General features: G+C 30.6%; 1 protein-coding gene across 1 annotated transcript in view; it reads right to left on the bottom strand.

The window, feature by feature from the left end:
• Nucleotides 1-5,220: 5,220 nt before the first annotated feature.
• MS3_00005150 (uncharacterized protein) overlaps nucleotides 5,221-25,203 on the bottom strand; it is a 37,337-nt gene continuing 17,354 nt past the window's right edge. Inside the window, exons 4-9 of the mRNA XM_012936686.3 lie at nucleotides 21,795-22,004; nucleotides 19,448-19,765; nucleotides 11,154-11,844; nucleotides 9,384-9,436; nucleotides 8,400-8,616; nucleotides 5,221-6,721 (exon numbers count right to left, since the gene is read on the bottom strand). Coding sequence (XP_012792140.3) covers nucleotides 5,931-6,721; nucleotides 8,400-8,616; nucleotides 9,384-9,436; nucleotides 11,154-11,844; nucleotides 19,448-19,765; nucleotides 21,795-22,004 — 2,280 coding nt within the window. The 3' untranslated portion in view covers nucleotides 5,221-5,930. The remainder of the gene's footprint in view (nucleotides 6,722-8,399; nucleotides 8,617-9,383; nucleotides 9,437-11,153; nucleotides 11,845-19,447; nucleotides 19,766-21,794; nucleotides 22,005-25,203) is intronic.

Here is a 25,203-nt window from a genome sequence, read left to right as displayed (position 1 = left end):
TTGGTCACTATTCTGACTCCAATTGTATCGTATGAATAAATGTCATCAAAATATGCATCCCAGATGCCCTCGTATATATTCATTTACTTAACTCGCGTTATTGGATAATGGAATTAAATAAGTCAAATAAAAGAACGGATTCCGAATACGTATATTTCATACAATCGTTGATCCATACAAATGAACAGGGAAATAAAGGAGGAGCGAGTGAAGCGAGATGACGCGCAGTAGAGAAGACGTGAGAGCCAATTCAGACAAAAATAGATTACAGAAGCAATGAATAGGGTAAGTAATTAACGCACATACAATCACATAAAAACATTCAGGGTTAATAAGCGAATAAATGATGAGGTCAAACTGTGACTGAAAAAGAAAGAGTTAATTGGTCTCTCCAGAAAGTAGAATAACCTATGTGAGCTTAAGATAGTACCAACCACTACAAGAATAATAGCAACAGTATGTTTCATCATAACTACAAAACTTCTTTAACTTTGTGTTTGTCTGTATATTTTTATGTCTATCAAAATCTTATTATTAATTAATTAAAGCTGCCCATACTTGACTCAAGTAAACCAAGTTAAAGCAGGACTGTAATTTTTTTCGTTCACTGATATACAAATAATTTGGTCAAGTTTCTCTTTTGAAACAAAGTTTATTTCTGTTGATCATATGAATTGATCTACTCATAACATCAACATCTCAAATTCTATCAAAAAGTGATACAGTGTATAATAATGTTATTTATTGAAACTATCAACACTTCATTTTGATATTCACAATGACCAAACATAACAAAAATTTACAAAAGCACTGAATAAATAGACACGTAAAACTCGTTAAATAATGCTTTTTAATCAGAGAGAGGTTTTGTGGATATTATAGTAATTTAATAGTTGAATTCATCAGTCAATTGAACCTAGACCACCATGGAAAACGTGGAAGCACAGGAAAGCCGTTTTGTCTTTATATGAAATTCCTCAGCAGTGGGCGTCCATGACCCCGCCTCGTGGGATTCGAGTCCAGGACCTATCAGTCTCCTGACATAAAAGTGAGACACATTTATAGTCAGCGGTGAAAAATGGATGATAACATTTTACGTGTATAAATTATATCATACTATTTTTAACTCTTACAACTGGGGTTGACCAACAAGAGTATGACAAGTGAGATAGCTCAGATTTAATCTAGGTTTTTTTACTGTTAATCAGCTACATGAATTGAGACTAGTAGTTCTAAGTGGTTAGAATAAAAAATAACCGAAAAACTGTCTGGATCTAGTCGTAGGGCAGTTCTGGTCTTTGTGAATTAATCAGGATTATCATTAAGTACTGATGAGATTGAGTCCGACAGGTCTCTCTAATTTAAACGCATACATCTGCGTTTAGAAGAGGCTATGTAATCAGGAATAGAGTTCGGTTCTGTTAATCTGATCAAGAATAAGTTGTTTTACTTCTAACTAGACAATTCAATATTAAGTAGAGATATATTCACCCTTAAAATGATACGTAACTTTTGGTAATTCTTTGAAACTTGATAATCTTTTACGAGCAATATTCGAAGCTAAGGGAATACACCAAAATGATGGTGTTTTGTGAATTTACACATTCTGATCATTATCATAGATAGATCCAATCCAATATCGCCTTGGAGTCAAGCGGTAAGTACAGTGATAAATGATAATAGATATTTTCTTCATGTCTGTCGCAAAACGTTTTCCTGAATGAATATGAGGTTTGAAATAAAATTGTTGCCTAAGATTCGCTTAAGATTTAGTACTATCGATTAAAATTTGCAAAATGCATTTCTCTGCCTTAATCTATCGTATTGTTTGGTTTGATATTTTCAAATGTAGAAGAGGTTTACCTAATCACATCTGTCTTAGCTACCGATTGTTGCTGTAGATGATTTCTTGTTATTAATTGCTTCTGATCAAAACTGATAGCAATTGAATACTTAATAATTTACAATTTCTTTTACTTTTTACTAACCAATTCATGTTAGTTAACTTAGAATATCAGATTTTTGTATTTCATCTTCATAATAAGTTGATATGATCCATACAGTTCATAAACGAACTAATTACGATGTCTTCCTCAATACATCTAACCAATTTTAGAAATAAAAGCCTTTTAGGATCATTATAGCACAACAGAAGACGCTATATATATATATATATATCCATCTCACTCAGTTTCTTTTTTAATTAATTCCTAAAAATAAACCGTAAATTACGAGTCAGTAAGCCTTTATTTGTTTGTATAGCATTAAAAAAATGCTTCAATAAATTTATTTCAGCTATGTTTAACATAAATCATCTATACTTATCCATGCGTGATTTCTTTGTATAGATGATTGTTTAGAGTAATACAACAATTCACTTGTAAAGAGAAATGAAACTTCTTTTCTTTTTGTCTTTTAAACGATACATCACAATCATAAAGATAATAATAAAAACAAACATACAGTAAGAAAAGTATCCAAGGGGATTACATAACGGGAGAGAGAAAAAAATAAATAAATAAACAAAACTCTGATAAGAAGAATAGGATAAACAATATTGAAAACAATAAAGTAATAATAATAATAATTCTTTGACAAGATATAGAACAAAAATGATTTAATTAATTATATTACCGTGTATATATTTAGTTTATAAGAAAATAAATCAATGATTATGATTATTGAGTCCAAATTATTAATCTCTAATTGTTTTCATTAAAAGACAAGGAAAGTTTTTTTATTATTACTTAGATAATAACAAATGGAATAATGTGAAATATATTACATATATATATTGTATCTATTCCGTAAAAGATTTATGCGAAAATTGATATTTGGAAGGTATGATAAATTTGGATTGAATGTTTATTATAAAATAGATATAATGAATTTAATATGGATTAAGATTATACTGACTTACTTATGCCTGTTACTCCCAATGGGGCATAGGGCATCGACCAGCATTCTCCAACCCACCCACTCTGTCCTGGGCCTTCTTTTCTAGTTCCATCCAATTCTTGTTCAATTTTCTCATGTCTATCTCCATTTCACGGCATAATGTGTCCTTTGGTCTTCCTCTCCTCCTTTGGCCTTGAGGATTCCATGTGAGGGATTGTCTTGTGATGCAGTTCGGTGCTTTCCTCAATGTGTGTCCTATCCACTTCCAGCGATTCTTCCTGATTTCTTCATCCGCTGAGATCTAGTATGTTCTCTCCCACAGTAGGTTGTTGCTAATAGTGTCCGGCTAATGGATCTGAAGTATTTTGCGTAGACAATTGTTAATAAACACCTGTATTTTCTGGATGATGGCTTTCGTAGTTCTCCAGGTTTTCACCCCATACAGTAGAACTGTCGTGACATTTGTATTGAAAATCCTGACCTTTGTGTTGGTTGACAGTTGCTTTGAGTTCCAGATGTTCCTCAGTTGTAAATATGCTGTTCTTGCTTTTCCGATCCATGCCTTCACATCCGCATCAGAACTCTGCCTGGAGTCCCTCCAGGGGCTACTGCCGGTCCCAAGCCCGGATAAGGAAGGAGGGTTGGGCATGGGGTTAGCGACCGTAGAAAACTAACCCGCTAAAAAACGCTAACTAGAGAAAAAATATTCAATTAGGATTATAGTATACATTAATTATGTGTTTATACAATAACAAATCAAGATTCATTCATTAATGAACCTATAAATATATATTTATAAAATTTTTAATATCACAACTTGTTGTTTTTTAATAGTAGTTTAATCGTTTTTATAGACAAACAGTCTGAACATTATTTTAGAACTGAAAAATGTTAAACAAGATATAGATTAGCAATGAAAGGTCAAATTAAATATTAGATTTAAAAGGTTATTACAGAAATAGGCTTTGAACTCAGTTATTTATGTCTTACTTTTAGTTATGATTGAGATTTTTTTTAGGATATGTCTTAAAGAACTAAAGAATTTCCATATTTCGATTGTGCACCGTCTATTGAACACGAGAAACAAACTAAATAAAATAAGCACATTCTAAATAGTTTTTAAATAATAGGCTCGTTAAAGTTATTACAATTATATAGCTAAAATTTGACTTTGGTATCCAAGATCAGTCCGTGCTAATCTTTTGACTACTTCGGTAACAGGAATGAAGCATGATTTATTTGCAGTTTTGTTATTTTCAAATTAATTGCGATTACAGTTCAGGGAGTACAATTTTATTTATTTATCGCTTATCTCTATATATCCCTAATAAATCCTAGCCATATTACGTAATCTTTTGTTAAAAATCTTAATTTCATTCTCATAATAGTTTTGTTTTTCAAACAATTTCTGTTCTTTGATAAATTGTTCATTCTTTCATTGGAAATGATCTCGATAATTTCAAATAATTGAAAACAATGAAACAATAGTACAGTTAATTTATCTCATCATGCAAATATTACTGAAAAAGGATATGTCCATAAACTTGTAATATATCTGCCACTCATTATTCAGTATATATGAATCATCTAATATTTTTCAGTTCATTTAATGGTAGAATCCTGAATTAAGGAGGATAGTTTTCACTGAGAATCACATTTCAGACATTAATCTTCACTTTATTTGTGTGTTTTCATCTGACAAGTTATGATGCTCTACAATAGCGTATTCACTAAAGACGTGTAAATTGTTTAAGATTATTGGAATAAAGTCCCCATGGAAGATTTTACTGCAGTATGTAACGTGGACACACCAAATCGTTAGGTTAAGCGTTCGAGCCCAAGACCTGTAAGTCTTTGGTTCGAATTCTGCGGAACGGGATCGTGGATTCACACTTCTGAAGAGTCTCATACTTAGAAGAAACGGTCGTCAAGTGCTTCCAACTCTTCCATGGTGTTCTAGCTCCAAATGGCTCATGAATTCAACTATTAGATTAGAAGAGTGTTTGGAAATGCCAGACATCGCGATTTCATTAAACTTTGAAAAGTATTGTTTTGATAACACATATTATTTTTGTTGTTTTGTTCGAGTTACGTTTAAATAAATTTCTATAAAACTTTAGTGATTGTATGAATGAATGATAGATAGGCGATATTTTATTTTGAATACCTAAACTAATTTCACTGTGGAAATTTCAATTTTCTACTAAATAAAATAGATCATTGATTCGTGTGTTAGATTTTTACAGATAGGATATTTAAGTTTCAGATGCAATTTACGTGGTGAAGTTTTCAATATTCCATGAGTCAATTGAAGCTAAACCACCAGGAAAAATGTGGAAGCACTGAACGGCCGTTTCGTCCATAGAGGGACTCCTCAGCAGTATGCATCCATGATCCCGCCCAGCGTGATTCAAACTCAGGACCTATCGGCCTCTCACGAAACGGCCGTCCAGTGCTTCCAGGTTTTCCATGGTGGTTTAGCTTCAATTGAATCATAATCACAACTATTATATTACTTTAGTATCCACAAGACCTCACTTCTGATATCAATTTTCACTAAATTTCTTAACAAACTATCAAATAAACTGACAATTGAGCACAATATCTTGAAAATGTTTAGTAGATTGATTTATTTTTTTTATCAATTTCAGTTAAACTAATACCTGTAAAGAAGAAATAGATCTTTCGATAATTTAAGCTGAACACTATCAATTATGTAAAATACGGATCCCATTTATAATAATGTAGTTACAAAACAATGTAGTTTGTATTCATCCAACAAAATGCTTTCGTATAACAGATATACATATATATATACAAAATTCTATATGTACAAAATCGTAATTTCATAGAATAAATAAACAATTCACAGAAATATCATGTTAATCAAAGAAATATTCACTTCAGGATAAGAATTTTTAAATATATTATCACATAATTTGATCCTATATGTATAATTGAATTGAGCCAGAAACAATACAGTTCATTGAGTCACTTAAACACAAAACTTATCATATCAGACAATATTAAAATTAAACAAATGACGATTTTATTTGAGGTAAATTATTTGAGTTTCCATTATTATTACTAGTCATTTGATTAGGATCAATAATTAGTTGAGAATCATCACCTTTTAGTTGATTATAATGATCACTATTGATATTATTTTTATGTGATTCATATTTTTTCGTGGAAAATAATTTAAATTTAGGTTTATGAATTGTGGAAAAATTATCTTTGTTACTGTGACAATCATTGCTGTTGTTATTGTTGTTGTTGGTGGTGGTGGTGTTCGTGTTTGTAGTCGTTGAAGATGACAATACTGATGTTTCACTGACTGGAAGTAATTGATTTTGTTTAAAGCCATGTTTGTTATCGGTAGATATATCAGTTAATTTACCCTCAAAGCTAATTAATGTTGGTTTGTTATTCTGACATTTAGAATCGATAAACGTTGAAACGGAATCTGAAATATTTGCTTGAAATATTTTACCAATATTTCTAATATCATCATCTTCATTGAATGTATTTTTATTTATTACTTCAACTGGATGACTTGACAGAATACTATACTGCTTTTGTCGATTCAATGTTTTACATAACTCCAATTGGTTGAATAACATCGGTGATGCTTGATCTTCATATAATGAATCACATGGTTTAAGTAAATACGCATTTTTGAACAGCCTTTGATTATTATTAATCACTTGCTTGTTTAAATCACTCTGTAAAACTGATGGCGATAAACAAGAGTTTTGTAGAGAATGTATTTGATTGATTGACAATGGAGTGTAGTCGGAACAATCCATTGTGGAATGAGGAACTAGAAAGAAATAAAAGCATGATTAGTCACTCATTTAAACACTGTGCTGAGGAGATATATGAATTACTGATTAACTTGTGTAGTAGGACTTAGGACTAGTAATGTAGTCTAAATGATCTACATTTTTGAACAAATTAATTCGTTTTATTATATATTTCAAAAAAACAAACAGATTAGTGTTATTATGACGCATAAAATAAACAAAATAACCCTAGAAAAAATATTATTTGTGAGCTTTGTGCAAACATTTCATTCACGGGATTGTTTCTTATCTAAAACGTCCAGTTTTTGCGTATTTAAACAAATCTGCTTTAAAAGTACAAGGTTTCTGTGAAGTTCAAACTAAAAGTTCTAATGACTTTTAATAAAGTAAATTCAGTCAATAAGCCTATTTTTACATCCGTTCCTTCAGCAATCAAATCAATTGATTATCACGTAAACAGTTAGCTTAGACTTTGAAACTGAAACCATATCTATCATATGGTCCGTTGGTATCATATGACAAACTCACTAACTATAACATCTTCTTGTGCTAAATTAGTGATGTGTCAAATAGCTCTAGTAGACTTCAGCTAACTCTGAGTCTCTATTGATCCCCTATATAATAAGTTCACACGTAGTCCAGCACATTCAGTCCACAACACAAATAACAGCTTACGCTATATAAATCGTATATTTCGGACGCATGGTTTATAAACAAGCAGAACGGAACGCATCTCATTATAAAATGAAAAATATTAATTGTACAAGATCAATCCGAAAGTGGCTGTGAGTATAGAGGATTAAGTAAATGATTAGAAATAAATTAAGAATTGTAAATCGTATACCAATAGGTCAATAGGTCAAATGACAGCTCATGTTATAGGATACATATATAATCTATAAGAACTTTCGCCTAATACTGATTGAATAGCTTCGCAGTATTTGGGCACCGAGCTGATGTGGAACATTTGTAAAATCTCAGCGAATGAATTTGAAGTAAATTCAACGTTTTGTCTGGTGATCTGGTCCATTCTTTCACTTATATATATATATATATATATATATATATATATATAAACTAGTTACTGAATAATTATCCAAAGAGAATATATGTAATAATAGTCCATAAATGATTCCTAGCAGTTACCATTGATTTTTTCGTCGTTTGGACATAATAATAACATAGTTTGAAAAGTTATCTCTAAGCGATTAAGGGCTTAATTGGCCTGTTGTTGGAAGGAGATATTTTAAATGATCAGTCACAGACTAGTAGTCACTGCTGTAATATCTCCTTCGCTCTTAATGGTATCATGATCTGATATGAACGTTAGTTTAAAGAAATCAACACTGTATATGTGTTTCTTAATTGTGTAAACAAAGAATGAAAAATCAAGTAGTTTCAAATGTATTATATTATCACGTTCACTTTTTCATTAAGATTTACATATTTCCCCTTCCTCTTAACACTTTTCTATAGTTCTTTTTCTATGTAATAGTTATAAGTAGTCTTTAACTAAAATGAACATCGACTAAATGTTGCTAGCAACTATGAAAACCAGTCAAGATATTGCATTTCTAACCATCAAGCTGATTTACACTAATCAATTAAAATGTCTTCATCTATTCATTTTGCAAGTTTTATAAAGTTGAAATTATGAACACCATCACGCATTAGAATCAGTTCGATCGAACTTACTAGACATGATTGTATTTGTATGAGGATCATTAGAAGGTACAACATTGATGTGATCATAAGCTCGTACAATGTATGTTGGTGATAAACTTCTACAGTTAATTGTATTAATTCCAAAATCAGAAAATATTTTATTTTGAGAACCAGTAATGATTTGTGACTCATCATTTTTTGAACGACTTGATAATGTACTGTCTAAACGTATGTCACCATTGTTATTCTGAAATAAATCATAGATCTAAATGATACTATTTATAGATTATTAAAACATACAAGAATTACATAATGACAGTCTTATCTATATTTGGGAAGTTTAAATAATTTTACAGACTGAGTTACTGGAACATTATTTCGTATTATAATTAAAATCAAATGCCAATATACTGGAATTTATTATAAAATTTGAATCAACAACCTTACCAGTGAATAAACCCACAAAAGCAGGTCTCGCTATAAACACGTTATTCATCGATTAATTAGTCAGATCTCATCAGCCTACATTACCAATTACAAAGAATTCTTGATATTTCAGGATGACCACTGCAATTTCGTCGGAATATCTATTTCGTTCGATCAGTTAAGAATGCGAAATAAACATTTTCGAGTAACTCATCAAGTAAACGATACAAGACTATAGAACTATTGTTTAATCGTATTGCTTATGAAGATTAGATCAGTCTTTATGCTACTGGGTCATAAATCTTTAATATAAATGTGTTGTGCTAGTTGTAAGAACTGCAACATCTACTCTTCATTCTTTATGATGTATTTGTTGAGGTGTTTTAGTGATCTTCAGTTTTAATTTGTTTCTCAGCTTTCAAATAGTAACAAAAACTACTTTACAGTTGATCCAATGCTTTACAAAACATACAATTAGAATTAATATTTACAGATATTACATTTTCTTTATTTATTTAAGTAATGTTTAGGCTATAATAATGTGTGGATATACTTACACCAATATTTATAGTGAGTGAATTGACTTACTTTTTTACAGCTGATTAAGCTATCAGTATGAATCTCGCTCTTACCTATACTATCTAAAAATCAAGATGAAAAGTAAAAGCAAAATTAATAAGCAGAAAAGCGAAGAAACTCTAAACACTTGAATGGTTTATTTGCTCCACTCATTTTATTTATTACCACTGACCTTAATTCTTTCTAAATTTTTGCCTTATTTTGCTTACTGAACAAATCACTTTAATACCACTTCATCATTCCTGATTTGTCGAACAATTGGTTGAATATCGCAAACCCAAGGAGATTAGCTTTATAGTAGTTAATTATAACAACATTTTGACAACTATAGATATAAACTATTTTCAATAACTAGATAATCTGCACTTATTTTAAGTAGTCATTACAACAAGTAATTATTTAACAATGATATCTCATATTCCCTTTCCATAATTAACAATGTACTTATCTTTACTAAACTCCTGGAATGAAGTTCGAAGATTATTTCATGTGCTCAAACCAGAACATTTTCAGTTTATGCAAATAAGATCAGCGGTTAATAACTCCATGAACTCTTTGATCGAGCACATGAAAAGTTTACTTATTTATTTATAAGTTAGTTGCTTTTCCTATCACTATGACGATAAAGATTGGAATGTCACTATACGCTATTCCTGAATATCTATCGAATTCATCCATACTTGAAGTCCGAAATAATTTTAAGCTTGGAAATCCGAAAATTCACTAGTGTACTCACAGAAACCTTGTTTTTTGACTAGGTTAGTGCTTTGATAACGTAGAATCTTTTATAATAGCTGGGTCAATGATGATTTGTGATTGTTATTGTGTTAGACTAGGTAGATGGTCATCTAAATTCAAAAAGTGTTTGTTCGAGTTAAAGTTGTGTAAAAGTGGATTTGTTACTTGAAGGAAGCCTCAGGTAGAAAAACTCTCACAATCCAAATATAAGCATTCAGGATTAAAAAAGGATTGGTAACAGCATACTACAGTGGTTATGTTGTGGTTTCTGGTAACAGCATCAGATCACAAGGAGTAAGGCAGTTCACTGTACTGAATACCACTGATGTTTTTTAGTACATATTTTGCTAAGCAAGGTGATTGAAACTATAATTCTGGTCAAATGTATCAAATATTGAACCACTTATTTATCATATTAAATCATTTATTTCACAGACCCCATGAACGATATTATACGATAAATAATTGCCGGTTTTATAAAATGAGAAAGGAAAGTATACATGGATTATTAAGTGCTGTTATAAAAGCCTAACATGAATTGATTTCGAGTAGTAAAAACTTGAGCTTTCATCCTGTTATAGTTGTTTTTCTTTAGAAGTTTAGTATCTGTCTATAACTGCTTTTATATAGTATTTCAAATTGTACGTTTATTAGGTAATCACATTTTCATATATCTTTTCCAAACGACAAGAACCAGAATAATCTACTTAAATTTATCAAAGTATTTAGCATACTCATTAAAGAAGTTGCTTCGAAGTACGTGAAGCAATTGACGACCTCATATACGAATTTTATCAGTTCTAATGTAAATTAGTTGAATAAAGGCATTTAATTCAGTTATTGAGTCCTAATCGATGCTAAGGTAGACGAATAATCTCCGTTATTCTAGTGATGATTTGACTGGTTATATAATCGGCTACGGATCTAGGTCACATTTTTCTTTATATCGAAATAACTTACCTTATAATTAATGCATTTGAACATTTTACTTCATGAATTAGTATAGTGAAAATATTTTAAATAACCCAATAATAGGCTTACCATATTTCTCTTCACCTTTATTTGTCAAACTTGTTCTTCTTAGTTTCACATAAAAGCATCCGAAACTAATTATCACAAGTATTAAAGCCAAACAAACTGCTAAAGCCAACAAATACATAGCAGGTAATGTAAATGGTTTGGAGTTATTTAGTTCCGATCTTGTGTATGATTGTGATGAAAGTTTACCTCCGCCACTTGAACCAAGTAATGCTTGGCGATTCGTTTTGTACGCGTAATGCTTACTTTTACTGGTTTCTTTATTTTGATGCACTGAAGCATATTCACTATTCCTGTTGGCATCGCTTTTTGCATTTACCATGTGAAAATAATCCTCAGAATATGTGCTATGTATTGTATCAATAGGATCGTAGTAGAATATTTGTAAACTTGTAACCGATTGTTCTGGAGTTGGTCCTTTATCTGAAACACGTATTAACAATCTATCCGGTCTACGATATCTTTTTGGAAAACTGTTGGGTGTAGGAGATATCATATCGGAATACGCTAATCTCTTAGACAAGAGAAGCCGACCATCTGGCTGCAAAGTAAATGTTGGTATATCAGAAATATCTTCATCAGTTTTTCCACTCTTTAATTTTTTAACATCATGTGATATGCCAAGTGCTCCTGAGTAAGCCATATTGAAAACTACAGTTCCATTGGGACCGTTGTCTGGGTCATAAGCTTCAAACTATAAAAACAGTTAAAATGATAGCATCAGACGCAGATCGATCAAGAGTTTACATAAAAATCCATGTGACAAACAAAATCATTTTTTTAGTAATTTAAACTGTCTATTGGTTTCATTTGAATGTAAGAAAAGTGCATCAATAAATCTTTTATCCATGATTAATTACTTTTAATATATTAAAGAGGAAGAATATATTTGTAAAATCTCAGCGAAAGAATTTGAAGTAAGTCCAAAGTTTCGCCTGGCAATCTAGTCCATGCTTTTTCAAGGAAAATATAATCAAACAACAAAATTATCGAGTATAAAAAAGTACATAGTTCTCTGGTTTACTGTTTACTGAATAAGTCATCCAATCAACGTGAACACTGTTTTACAAATACATTCCTCGTCTTTAATGTTTCACATTAAATCGGCGCCCAAATATTGTGAAACTATTCGTTCAAATTTAGACGAAAGTTCTTATTTACTTTTTGTATAGTTCCATCATTCTCAATTATTAATTGGTATTTTGCAACAACATGAAATTTAATTACAAATTCCCTTTGTAGTTTCCTAATGTAAATAACTAGTTTACATGAGTGACTAATTCCACTAGCTTATCATTGAAGTACTGCAGAAATAAAGCAAATTACGTCCATCCATGTAAATACTCATGATTTATACAACCAAATATCAGTTTAATTTTTAAAAGGCTTTTTAAAGACAATTAAATACTAAACATAATGAATAATGAAACTGTACTAAATTTTTAATTATATAAGCCATCATGACATTTTCTATTTCTATTTTTATCTTGATATGAATACTTCTATGTCTTTAAAGTAAACCGCCATCTAAAATATGCTAATCATTTAAACGGCATTGACTTTTGATGAAAATTATTTACCTAATCCATGAAAAAGAAAACTAACCGATAACAGATATTTTACTAAGACTTTTGCGGTGTAACTTTTTACCAAAATTGTATTCATTGCTGTATGTTTATAAATTAGTCATCAGATAGGTAATAATACCATTTAATTCAATGCCATGTACTTGACCACAATAAGTAATTCTTAGTTCAAAATATAAAATACTGAAATAAATTTCTATACTGATTACATGTTTATTATAAGTTTAAGCATTTAAAGGTTTTACGATGATCAAAAGATGGATCAATCTTTTATATCCTAGCTTTAAGTTTTCTTCTACAGAATAGTAAACATCTTTAATAAGGTATTAGACCGGATTTCAAATGTTTAAATTTTGACATAATAAGTTTTTTAAAGGCCACAGAATAAACAAGAAAAAATGTATAACAACCACTCCTGTGTTTGTACAGTTCCTATGTATCTATCATCATGATAAGTTTTAAGCGATATGGAAAAGCCCCCGTACAGATAATGCGTTCAGTAGAACTTTCTAATTACTTAAAACACATGACAAATAAATTCGTGAACATGCATATCTACCTAGCTTAATCAAGAAGTATATTAACAATTACAAAGGTATGCAGTAAGATGCAAACAGAAAGAAGAATCCCTTCCTACATCTTCCCTTCAAAGCAGATGAAATTATCGGAATAAGTACAGAATAATTACACCAATGAAGGTTGTTTAACTAGCAGCAAGGTCGACTACCTTTGGTGGGACAAAGGGCTCTTTTAAACATGCAAAAATCAACAGGTCCTCTTCCCTCTGCACTTCCAGTTGAACCTACCAAATTACATATACGTGCCGAAGCACATACACTGGAAGAATAGAAAGAACAGTGCATATTTAGATTTCACAGCACGCCCCAAAGAATTTCAGACAAAGAATTACATCAACTCTAAAACGTGGATTAGCTTGGCATTTAATTTATCTGGTCATGTCACTGATACTTTCTAATCCTTTAAAATTATCAGCAGATGGAATAAAGCAGTGTCTCTTCGATTTTCCGAAGTAGTAGCGATTAAGATCTCGAATTAGTTAAATATGTTCGGAAAAAAGACAATAGTTAACTTATCATCGGTAAATTCAAAATTTTGGTCACAACCATCTGTAAATATTATCATAACTATTATTATTGATATCGTTTTATTCTTGTGTTTGTTTTTTCATGCCATCTTCACTAAACTAATTGTTATTTCGTGTACGCTAAAACCATCTTTCTTACATCCGTTTTTCACTCACACAGTTCTTTTTTCAGATCTATATCTTAGTATATAACCCATCTTACTAATTTTGAATTTCAGATAATTATCACCTCCTAGTTTTATATCTTTTATACGTATTTTCAAGTGATCTAAAACTCAAGTAGACTTTTCAAATTTTGTGCAACTATTATGTAATCTATTTTTTAGTTTCTGGACACTATATCATTAATGCTTCGAGATGTTTTTGAGTTTCGTCTTCAAATGACTTTACATTTGTTTGTTTCTTCACATTTACATATATCTTTATAATTATTACTAATAATCATTTTCATTCTAAATCTTTACATTCCATGTTATATCATATCTCAATGTTACACTTTGATATGAATACGGTTATATGCAACTGGTAAGAAACCATGCGATAAAACTAATTGATGCTATTCTACTATAATTGTTGTTTTAGGTATTATAGCAACTATTCTACAACAAATTTCGATTATGGTTAACTTTGGTTAAGTCCTTTTATTAACTTAACAGACAATGTTATTAGAACACTAACAATTCGTATATTTATTTGTACTGTTATGATCACTAAATCACATGATAGACTCTAGCTAAAATGTTAATCGCTTAAAAATCACTCAATGCTTCATTCTCCTTCCCATGTAAATATGTACTCAAATCCTATTATTAGCTTTTGCTTTGCCTTGTTGTGCCCTTATGCAATTTGACTATAAATTTGCCTATGTAATTGTTCACATATACTCTTTCGCCTCTCCGCTTCAAATTTGCTTGATGTGTTTATAACTTTATGACCTGAGCTATCCGCTAATATACTGTAATTACCGCTTCTCATTGCCTTCTGATTTCAAACACAGTTGGAATTTATGTACTATTGGTTACAAGGGTGATAGATTAACGAAACAAAGCCACCATAGTTTACTCAAATTCGTAAAGGGAACCAAGGGTATCTAAACAATTAATATTTAAACAGTCAATTAGTAATGTATTTACAAATGAGTATCTACTGGTTTCTTATATAACATTAACAGTCTATATGTGGGATTCATTATATGTTTTAACTAATAGTTTTATAAATCCAACAATGAATGTATTTATATTATCAAATTTTCTATAATGCTTATTAATTATCCTAGATATCATAATACATATTGAATGACCAGAAATCAAATAATGACAGACGGAATCTAACGGTAAATATTTTGCAGTAAATTTACATATTAAAGCAAAAAGAATATATACTGTTGAACACTGAATGAACATTCAAAGGATATTGAATTTTGATGAGATTTTAAGGATGAGATTTCATGTAAAATGACAAATTAATATTAAATAACATAAATTATAATGAATATATTATGATAAACTAATAGTTGAGTTCATGAGTCAATTAAAACTAGACCACCATGACAAACCTAGAAACACTAGATTGTCGTTTTTTCTACTGTATGACTCCTCAACAATGCTCATCCACGATCTCGCCTCACGCAATTCGAACCATCCAATACTTCCAGGTGTTCCATGGTGATCTAACTTCAATTAACTCATGAAATCAACTACTAAGTTACCAAAATATCTAAAAAAAACCCTTCTCATAAGAATTGGTGTTATTTATTTACTTAAATACTCATTTTTAAAATAATTTCTGTAGATAAAAATTCATTAATTTTTGAATTTATTCTTAGAAAATAAATAATTCATATTTTTTTTCTTTCATATGGTCAATGTAGCATCCTAATCATCCCTTAAATATTCTAATTTACCTATAATATTCTATAGTTTTCAATGATATAGATATTAATGAATATTATAGTGACATATTTCAGTGAACTGAAGTTTGTATTACATTTCTTTAGTAGGAGAACTTTTATACTTATGGTCAATTTACAGTGAATTAGATACTCTTAACAAAAAAAATTAATTCAGTTTTGTTTTCCCCTATGGATTATTATTATTTTTTTTACAATTTCATATAATTAAATGTCATTAGTTGTAGTCATAATTTCGATAGAAAGTATTGTGGTGTGAGTTACTTATATCTACACAAGTAGTATATAACGGTGGTCAGGCATGAAATGTATTTCAGTAGATGATCGATAAGGAAAGAATGGGAACGGAACGCAATTGGTATGAAAATGTATGAACAATAGAATCTGAGACAATGGATTGATGTTTGCAACAGGAATAGTCAAGTTTGATACAATGGATTGATATTTTTCAAATTAACTATTTGCTATATGGTTCTCAGATTTTATTGAGATGCTTTGTAATTTCATGTCGAATACATTTGATTGTCCGCACTCATGTTATTGTTCACTACGGTACTAGTGATAATACAGTAACTTCTTTGTGATTAATGGAAATATGTAATACCATTAGAAGTTTGATATTGTTTTAGATAATATTTTGAGGGAGACTATAATTTATGGACAAACCAATCAGATTTAAGATAACAGGTCTCGGATTTTGGCTGGAAATAGAGTTTTGGCATTATAGCTGATGTTACTTCGTGATGAAAACTTTAAATCTAATTCCCAAACCTAACCATCAACTGTGAGTCATAATTCTAATTCTTCACACTGGTTTATAAACCTCATTTGGTCCTAGCTATTAGGTGGACAGTCTCAAGGTCACTTTAGTGTCGCTGAAAGATAGTCCGTAAATCATAGTCTCACCATATTTTCTTCTCTTCGTATGAAAACAATATTTCTTAGTAATTTAATGCATTGAAATATTTATTCACTTTAAAAAAATTACTCGGTTACTGATAAAAATATTCAAAATGAAATAGTTATACAAGAAGCTTTTGTTTGAGAGAAAATAGTAATAACATTAGATTTTACGGAATTCATTTATTCATTGAACTCCTTAACTATATTTGTAGATATATGTATAAAACTATTGAAACAATACATTGAGTAGACGGGTTATTTTCCCTGATTTGTGTTAGGTTGTCTGCTTTTCAATGAGTCAGTCAGTCAACCATCTATGAAGTAGGACCAGGTACATATGTGCATCTGTTCAACTTGCCATGTCTCATTAGCACAACAAGATGAACATCAAATTCATGGAAGTAGTTACTTCAATGGTAGAAAAAAAGTTTTTATATGAGGATATGATGCAGGGAGAAAGAATTAGTTGATAGAAAGAAAGGTATTATGGAACTTTGATCTCACGGTTTAAGAGAGGACAAAGAGTGTATGCACCTACACAATTGTGATAGATTCTGAGCCATGTCTTCCAGAGTCTCCAACCATTGGTCACGATAGTCACGAGGACCCCAACCAAGTAGTCTGTATCTACCAAAATGGCTCAGACTAGACGTTAGTGACTTCAGTGACTGAGGCCACGTTTTGATTTGAGTGCCCCCGACTTTTTTTCCAACCATCTCCAACACTAAATAGCATTGCGCGCCGCAGCAGCCAGTGGTTTAGCATGCATAATACATAGCCAAACCATGTCCGCCGATGACAATTTACAACTTCAACTGGTTTACCATCACTCCCTAATACTCCGCGTTTAACCTCAGTACTAGGAGATAAGAGCAATTTCTACGAGTGTCCTCTACTCTTTATGGCTTATATATACTTTTTCTAGAGTAGTAACTACCTTATTTACCTACCAAAACTCGACATTTTGTTACATCTGTTTAAATTTATTTTAAGCAATTAATAAGTTATAAGCAATGGAATCCAGGACGTGTGTTTAGTCCTACTTGGGGCTCGTTATCTGGATGTGCCTATATCTCAGAGTTGGTGTTCACTCTGACACTCAAACCCAGTACCTTTCTCTTTGAATACCATCTCGTTATCTATTTAGCTACTGAGTTCAGATAGACAATATCGAAGCAATACTCATAGTATGCACATATGCCAATAAGAAACTGATCAATTGAAGTCCTAAACATCAATGAGAACATTTAAGTAAATAGTATGAAGTGAATAAATATATTGCCTAAAAAAGAATATATTTATAAATTTATTATCTGATGCATATCCATAGATTTTTATAAGTAGTAACGAGACACTTTTAAAATTAAGAATTATTGTCACGCAAATAAGTATATTTCCAATTGTATAAACTGTAAAAAATCACAACATTCAAAACTATCAATCATTGATATATTTTTTGATTTGCTTATAAGATAATTTAATGAAGAATATCAAACATAATTAGTTCAGTGTTTTCTTTTCAGAAATATACATAGTCATTAGCAAATTAATAGAAATTTTTTAACTATTATCAATTAAATTTGATAATTGAATTCATGGGTTAATTGTAGCCAGATCACCATGAAAAACCTGGAATCACTGGAAGGTCGTTTCGTCCTAGATCGGGACTCCCACCCACAGGACTCGAACCCAGGTCCAATCTGTCCTATGCACGAACGATTAAACTCTTGACCGCCGAGCCAGCACACAATGGTATTAATGTCTAACTTCAACCAATCCACGAAATTGCGCCATCGTTTTCAGTGAGCTACTACCTCACAACAGAACCGGTTGAACTCCACTAGTCCTGTGTTCGAATCTCGCGAGGCGGGATCGTAGATGCGTACTGGTGAGAAGTCCCGATGTATGACGACACGGCCGTCCACTTCTACCATGGTGGTCTGGCTTCAATTGACTAATAAATTCAACTATTAAATTACCATAATATCCACAAAACCCCACTTTGATCATAATATCAACTAAATAATTAGAAACTTTTTTTATCTTAATACTTACTATTCTATAATTATCAGAATATCCACTAATTAAACCTTTTTATTTTACTTCTTATAAATGACTGGCTTTGAAATTTTGATTAGGTCTAGATTGTCCAACTACTGATTATAACAATCAGATGTTTAGATTAATATCAATTATAAATTAGGATAGTTCATAAGATAATATACCTGTCCATGAATTTAAAGCACATTTGTGTTTTCATTGTTCCTTATTAAATATTTTTAGGCATTTTCTCGCCCTTTTAGTGTGTTAAGACTGAAAATTTCATTTTGAACTCTAACTTTCATTTCGTTTGTGTTGTTTTCTTTCATCTAACAAGTAAGGATATTCTACAGTAACGTATTCACTAAAGAAATATACAAAAAAATCTTTAGATTATTTAAGTGAAGGTTCTAGTGATAATTACTATTTTATATGGAATACTGACACTAAATGAAGGGAAACGTGTTCTAAAATGCTAGATATCATAGTCTTATTGAATACTGATAAAAGGATAGTTAACCACATATGATTTCATAATACTTGACTTAACTATAATTGTTGTGTTTAGTTCTATTTGACTATATGTTACCGTTTGAAATATGTGCTTTTCTAATTTCTCAATATATCTGTTTATTTTATGATAAGTTAAAAATAATTCTTGATTGTGCTTGACAAAACATTAGATATACTTTAAACGCACATTTTAGTCAGTTAAAGTATAAAATTATTATGATAGTGTTTTCAAAAAACTTACCACAGTCAAAAGTGTACCAACATTTGTATCCAAGCTTAGATTTAGCTTAAAACCCAATGCCGGTGAAACAATACTCATTCCTGTATTATCAAGATTTCCCTTTAATGTTTCATCCTTGTTTACTGACTGTGAACGTGATGATGATTCAATGAAACGTGGTTTATTATCATTCAAATCTAATACATGAATTGTAACAGTTACAGAATTAGATAATTTAACAGGAATTCCATTGTCCTCTGCAATTACTGTCAGTACAATTATAGGAGTCTTTTCTCGATCGATCACCCCATAGACAGTTAGTTTACCATCGTGACTGATCTAAAATAAAGAATCATATCAATAACTTTTGTCAGATTCCCACTAAATCAGGATACAACAAAAGGCGTACAGTATTCACACGAAATTATTTAGAAAATTGTTATTCACTGCTTCTTGATTTTGAATGAAATTGACTAAAAGTTTGAGGCTATCTGTAAAGTTCTTTATGTTCACTATGTCGAATTTCGCACTTTCCATCACTTTTCTCGTCATCAAAGAGTTCAATTCAAAATTAATCTTTTGCTGCATATGTTGTTCATTCAGTATACTGAAATGAGCTACATTTAACATGAACATAACAGACGGTTTAGGATTACTTCACAGGCTTGAAATGAAATTATTGATGTAAACTGCCTGATAAGATGCAGCGCTCATTCAGTGAACGGAAAAATGGACTATGAACAACAGGGTAAAAGACACCTAGTGAAAATAGAAAACGTTTCAGATAACTTGAGCTGAGATGTAAACATGAACTACAGGTCTGATTTGATATTTTTAAAATGACTTGTATCTACTAAATGCACTAAATGATCATTAACCCTACCTATGCTAACAATAATTGATTTGTTTTCATTATTACAAAACCCTTTTGTAAGTGTAATGTAATGTAAATTATTTAATACAAGCATTTGAATCGCTTTATACGTAATTTAAGGATTTTATGAAACCTACACCAGTGTGACCGGAAAATACACTACTATGAATTCACGAAACCAGTTTGTAAGTGTCATGAGTTTGTTGTATCTTTCAAACAGTCAAATAATTTTATCCTTTGCGCCTTCGACCACTCCATCATTAGCATCTGATCCTATCCATTCTCTATTCAAGACCTTGATAGATTAATCAGTTCTTTGTTTACGCTTTGGAATGACTTATATTTAAATTATTTCGTGAAAGTGTGCTTTATCGTGAAGAGTAAGAGCGTTTTCAATATTGATTTTCGTTTACCTGAACAAACTTGTTTTCTCTATTCATTCCTGTTCACATTGTTGATTTCTGTAAAATTCCACTTTGAAGTTTCTCGCTTAACAATTTTGCTAGATATTTTTATCATGTGAAGAAATTTACACATCTGTCTATCGTTGGAATTCGATCTACCCATGTAATGAAAAGACTGACAGGTATGAATTCAAACGGACAGTTTATTATTGCTCCTGCCATCTATACATTCTATTCGTGATCATACAAATAAATATCAAGGTGAGCCATACGTAGTACCATAGTACATCAGCTAAATGAGTAATATCACTGCTCTCATTACCGGAGGTTTTTCAGCATTACTTATGATATTTCAGGAACGGCATATGTTAATTTTAAATGCGATCAATGTTGACATACTGATTATTTGAAAACACAAAACTGGGTAGTATTCCACTGCTTACAAATAAGTTACTTGGAAATAGATTCATTAACATTTTTGCTACCTCCCAAATCAAAGTGTTTCAAATTGAACCAACATGTATAACTAATGAGAACATTTTATTAGTCATCTCTGAGAACACTTTAATTAAATAGTAGGAGAAAGTCGGGAAATGTGTTAGAAATTATGTAAAATATAGATATCTGTGAACTCACTCTTGAAGCATATACCTCCATCGATCTAGTGGAGCATTTATCTCATGATTTTGTTTTTAGATATTTTCACATAACACTTACAGGGATTCTGAATTTCGGTAATTTTAGTTTACATTACTTATTGACTAATTGCTAAGCATTTTACTTTGGTTCAGTTGTTCATTACACATAAAAGAATTGTGCTATAATATTTAACAAACCAATTGAATTTGAATTTATCAAGACGATATTGAATATCAGTAAAAAAAAACTAGTAAAACACGGGAATAAAGTGCATGGTAATAAACGAAAAATGTTCAGTTTCACAATCCTTCTATCAGATTAGGTGTTACAATAATTATGTGGACTAATGAAGAAATTAGATGAAAATTTCAAGCTAGTTAGAATGATCGCATGCACTTCATATACGTAAAATCTTATGAAGACATCTGATCTATCTCATCCTTAAAAATACCTGTATTAGGCGTGAACCAAATGTGTTTGTTGAACTGGGTGATTTATTGATTATCAAATTATGATTATTGTTATTTATATTATCATTCCGACTGTCTTGTTGAGCACCAAGCTGATATGTTATTGATCCATTACGCCCCAAATCCATATCTGTAGCTACTATAGACCCAAGGATTTGGTGAATAGTTGATGAACCGTAACTTTCAACAATCTAATTCAAACGATAAGAAAGAATACAAATTAAATAAAAAGCGTTGTAATGATTGTATTGAGCAATTTTAACTATATACGCTGTGATTATGAATTTTATTTAAACAATTCATAGATCTCTTTTAATTTATTAACATATCTAACTTAATCCCAATAACAGTAGATGAACCAATATATGCAGTTTCAGAACTGGACCTAGTCCTGTTGAATAAAACTTTGGTATCAATAAACGCTTACCATCAGCTTGTGAGCTTTACACTTTAATTTCAATAGAAATATCATTTTGAGATAGTAGCTTAAAGCAGTTACAACTACTAAGCAAATTTATATTCAAATTCAATGAGGACTCAATTTTAAAATGGAGTTAAGCATCACAGTATTCAATGAATATTAGATATGTTTCAACAATATCGTCTGAAGAAATCAAACATTTATTCACTAATATTAGGACTTTATGTTACCCAGTAAAATTGATGAAGTTCATTATAGCAATATAAAATTAACATATTATAATTGTTTACGATATATTCATTTTGTTTTTATTCCCTTTATAACCCATAATACTTATGTACATCAACCGCTCACATATTTCTGTATCATATATTTGAGGGGTAAAATGGACACAATAATGGATTTCATAATTTATTGATCTTGTATACAGTTATGATACTTGTACTTTTTTTTCATGATCCAAGAAGAAGCTATTACACTAATTAAAAAATAAGGGATAAGTTGTTAACCTTACAACGTATTTTAGATGTTAATTGTTAATACTACTTTTATTAATCTTCCTTGATACACACATCTATACACACTATAGTATATACATATATTATTATTTCATACTAATGATGGTTGTACTAAATGTGGTATTAAACACTGTGACTTTCCAAACTCTTAGTGTGTTCAAAAAGGCCGTATATAATTCATGATTTATTTGATTAATACTGTTTAAATCAACATTTTATAAATGATTAATTGAATTATTGTATTATAGTATATCTACATTTTTGTTCAAATCAAATCAATGAGTGATCAAAAGTTTTTTGGTATAATTGGTCTTATACCTGTCACTCAATCGATATGTAGAACATGGTACATATGTACATCAGTTCAAGTTGCCATACCCAATTAGCACAGTGAGATAAATTCCCAGAGTACTAGGGGTAGTAACAGTGTAAGTGATAACAGAAAAGATGAGACATCGAAGATATAATTCAAGAAAATATAAATTAATGAAAAAAATTATGGGGATTTTTGTAGCTCAAAATCTGGGAGAAGAAAAAGAATGGATACACCCGCATCATTGTAAATAATTTTGAGCCGAGTCATTTAAAGTCTTTAACCAACCAGGTAGTATATACCTGTTGACATGGCTTAGTTCAATTTTTGATGACTTCAAGGACTGATTCTACGTTTAGGTCTGGCTCTCCTAGTGCTTTTGTAGTCTGCACCTATACAAAACAGAACCTGTCAAGGTAAGCGGTGGTTGGAGATATGTAACACGTCTCAATCACCTAAGTTGACAATGATTTACCATCCCATCGGTCGATTTCTCATTCTTACCTATTACTCTGTTCCTAAATCAGACATTGTTTACTCCGTAACTTATTGAATGGTTTTCTAATGAGCTTAGAAATCTTTCTCCTGAATTTCATTGCATGTCAAATCATCTCATAATGTTCTGCTCATTATGAAACTACTGTAGTTATTCATGTTCTGTATTGATTTTTTTTCCAATCATTCACGAAATTTGTTAGTTTTTTTAATAAACAGTCATAAGATGTACGACAATATTATTCTTCTTTTCATAAAAATTATTAGCGAAAGTCAGCTTAACAGGTTACTAGTTTATACTCTGGTTAGCGTTGGATGGAGAGTGCTGGTGGGCGGCCGATGATCCTCTATGAAGAGTAACAGGCTTAAGTAAGTAAATAAGTTTATATTCTGTAGGTAAAACATTTAAATGTTAGTCATCAATTTAAAGGTTTAAACTATAGTCTGTCATATTCAGTTTAGCTAGTCGGTAAGTTTCATCATATCAGATAAATAAATGAATTCTATTAACAAGGGTATATTTTCATTGCGTCTTCAATTCGTACTGAACATTTAAACTTTAGAACATGTATTAACACTAGCTAAACATGAATGAACTTGCATTAAGAGTATGATTTTTTTAAAACAAAGAAAAATTTGTTTTATTCTATAGATAATTAATTTTCATTGTTCTTATTTTTATTATAAACAGACTGATTGTTAAGACTACACAATGTACACATTCATGATGGAACTCAATCTAATTAATTAAACATTCTATCAGCGTATTTTTATTAAATACCGACTATTTTACAATGTGTAGTTATCCATATTAGCTGTCATACTTTCATTTCACTGAATGTTTTTTTTTAAATTCAGACTATATAGTTTCGAGGTTTTCTTTCATGATATTTTAAGTAACATAGTGATAGTTTTGTTTACGAGTTGAATTAAAACTAGGGTATGTCATTACACCATCATTTCTCATAGCAACTATATTTAACTTTGTTTAGTACTCAGTTAGCAACAGTCTCCTTTATTGAATGAGCATAGCATTGAACCGTTAAATAGAATAAAGTGCATGAATCATGTCTGATCAGTCATATAGTCATTTACAACTGTTTATCACTTAGCTTTTTGAAGACAAAATAGTTTGATTAAATTATTTCGTCTACCAGGTAATTGACAAGATTTTTTTATCTTCAAATAAATTTAGTCACTGATTAGACAGGTAATATAGCTGATTAAGTTTCAGTTGAACTCACTCATTCTGCTAATTTACGTGCAACCGATGATTAATAATGACGACTTGTAAAGAAAACATTAGAACTTGAATACCGAACGTAGGACCACCTGTGTTTAGAACAATATCAGTAGTTAAAGGTGATTTTCTTCAACTGATTTATGTAAGATTTTTTTATATTTAGAAGTTGTACATAATGGACAAAATTCCGTGCACCAAAATCTGATGTTATTTAGCATTCATCCACAAGGAGTATCTTTAATACTGAGGAAACTTATCTTCATCGTTAGATTCGAGCATATCCCGCCTTTTGTCATGATTACAATTGTTAACACTGAAATATTAGGAGTATTTTTGATCTTCTGTAATGCTGCGATATTTACATTAGTTGTTTATTAAATAATAACCAACGTCATGTTGT

Source organism: Schistosoma haematobium, chromosome 3 (assembly GCF_000699445.3).
Source record: "Schistosoma haematobium chromosome 3, whole genome shotgun sequence".
NCBI classification, from domain to species: domain Eukaryota; kingdom Metazoa; phylum Platyhelminthes; class Trematoda; order Strigeidida; family Schistosomatidae; genus Schistosoma; species Schistosoma haematobium.
The sequence above is the reverse complement of the archived record's forward strand: the minus strand, read 5'-3'. Positions and strand labels throughout refer to the sequence as shown.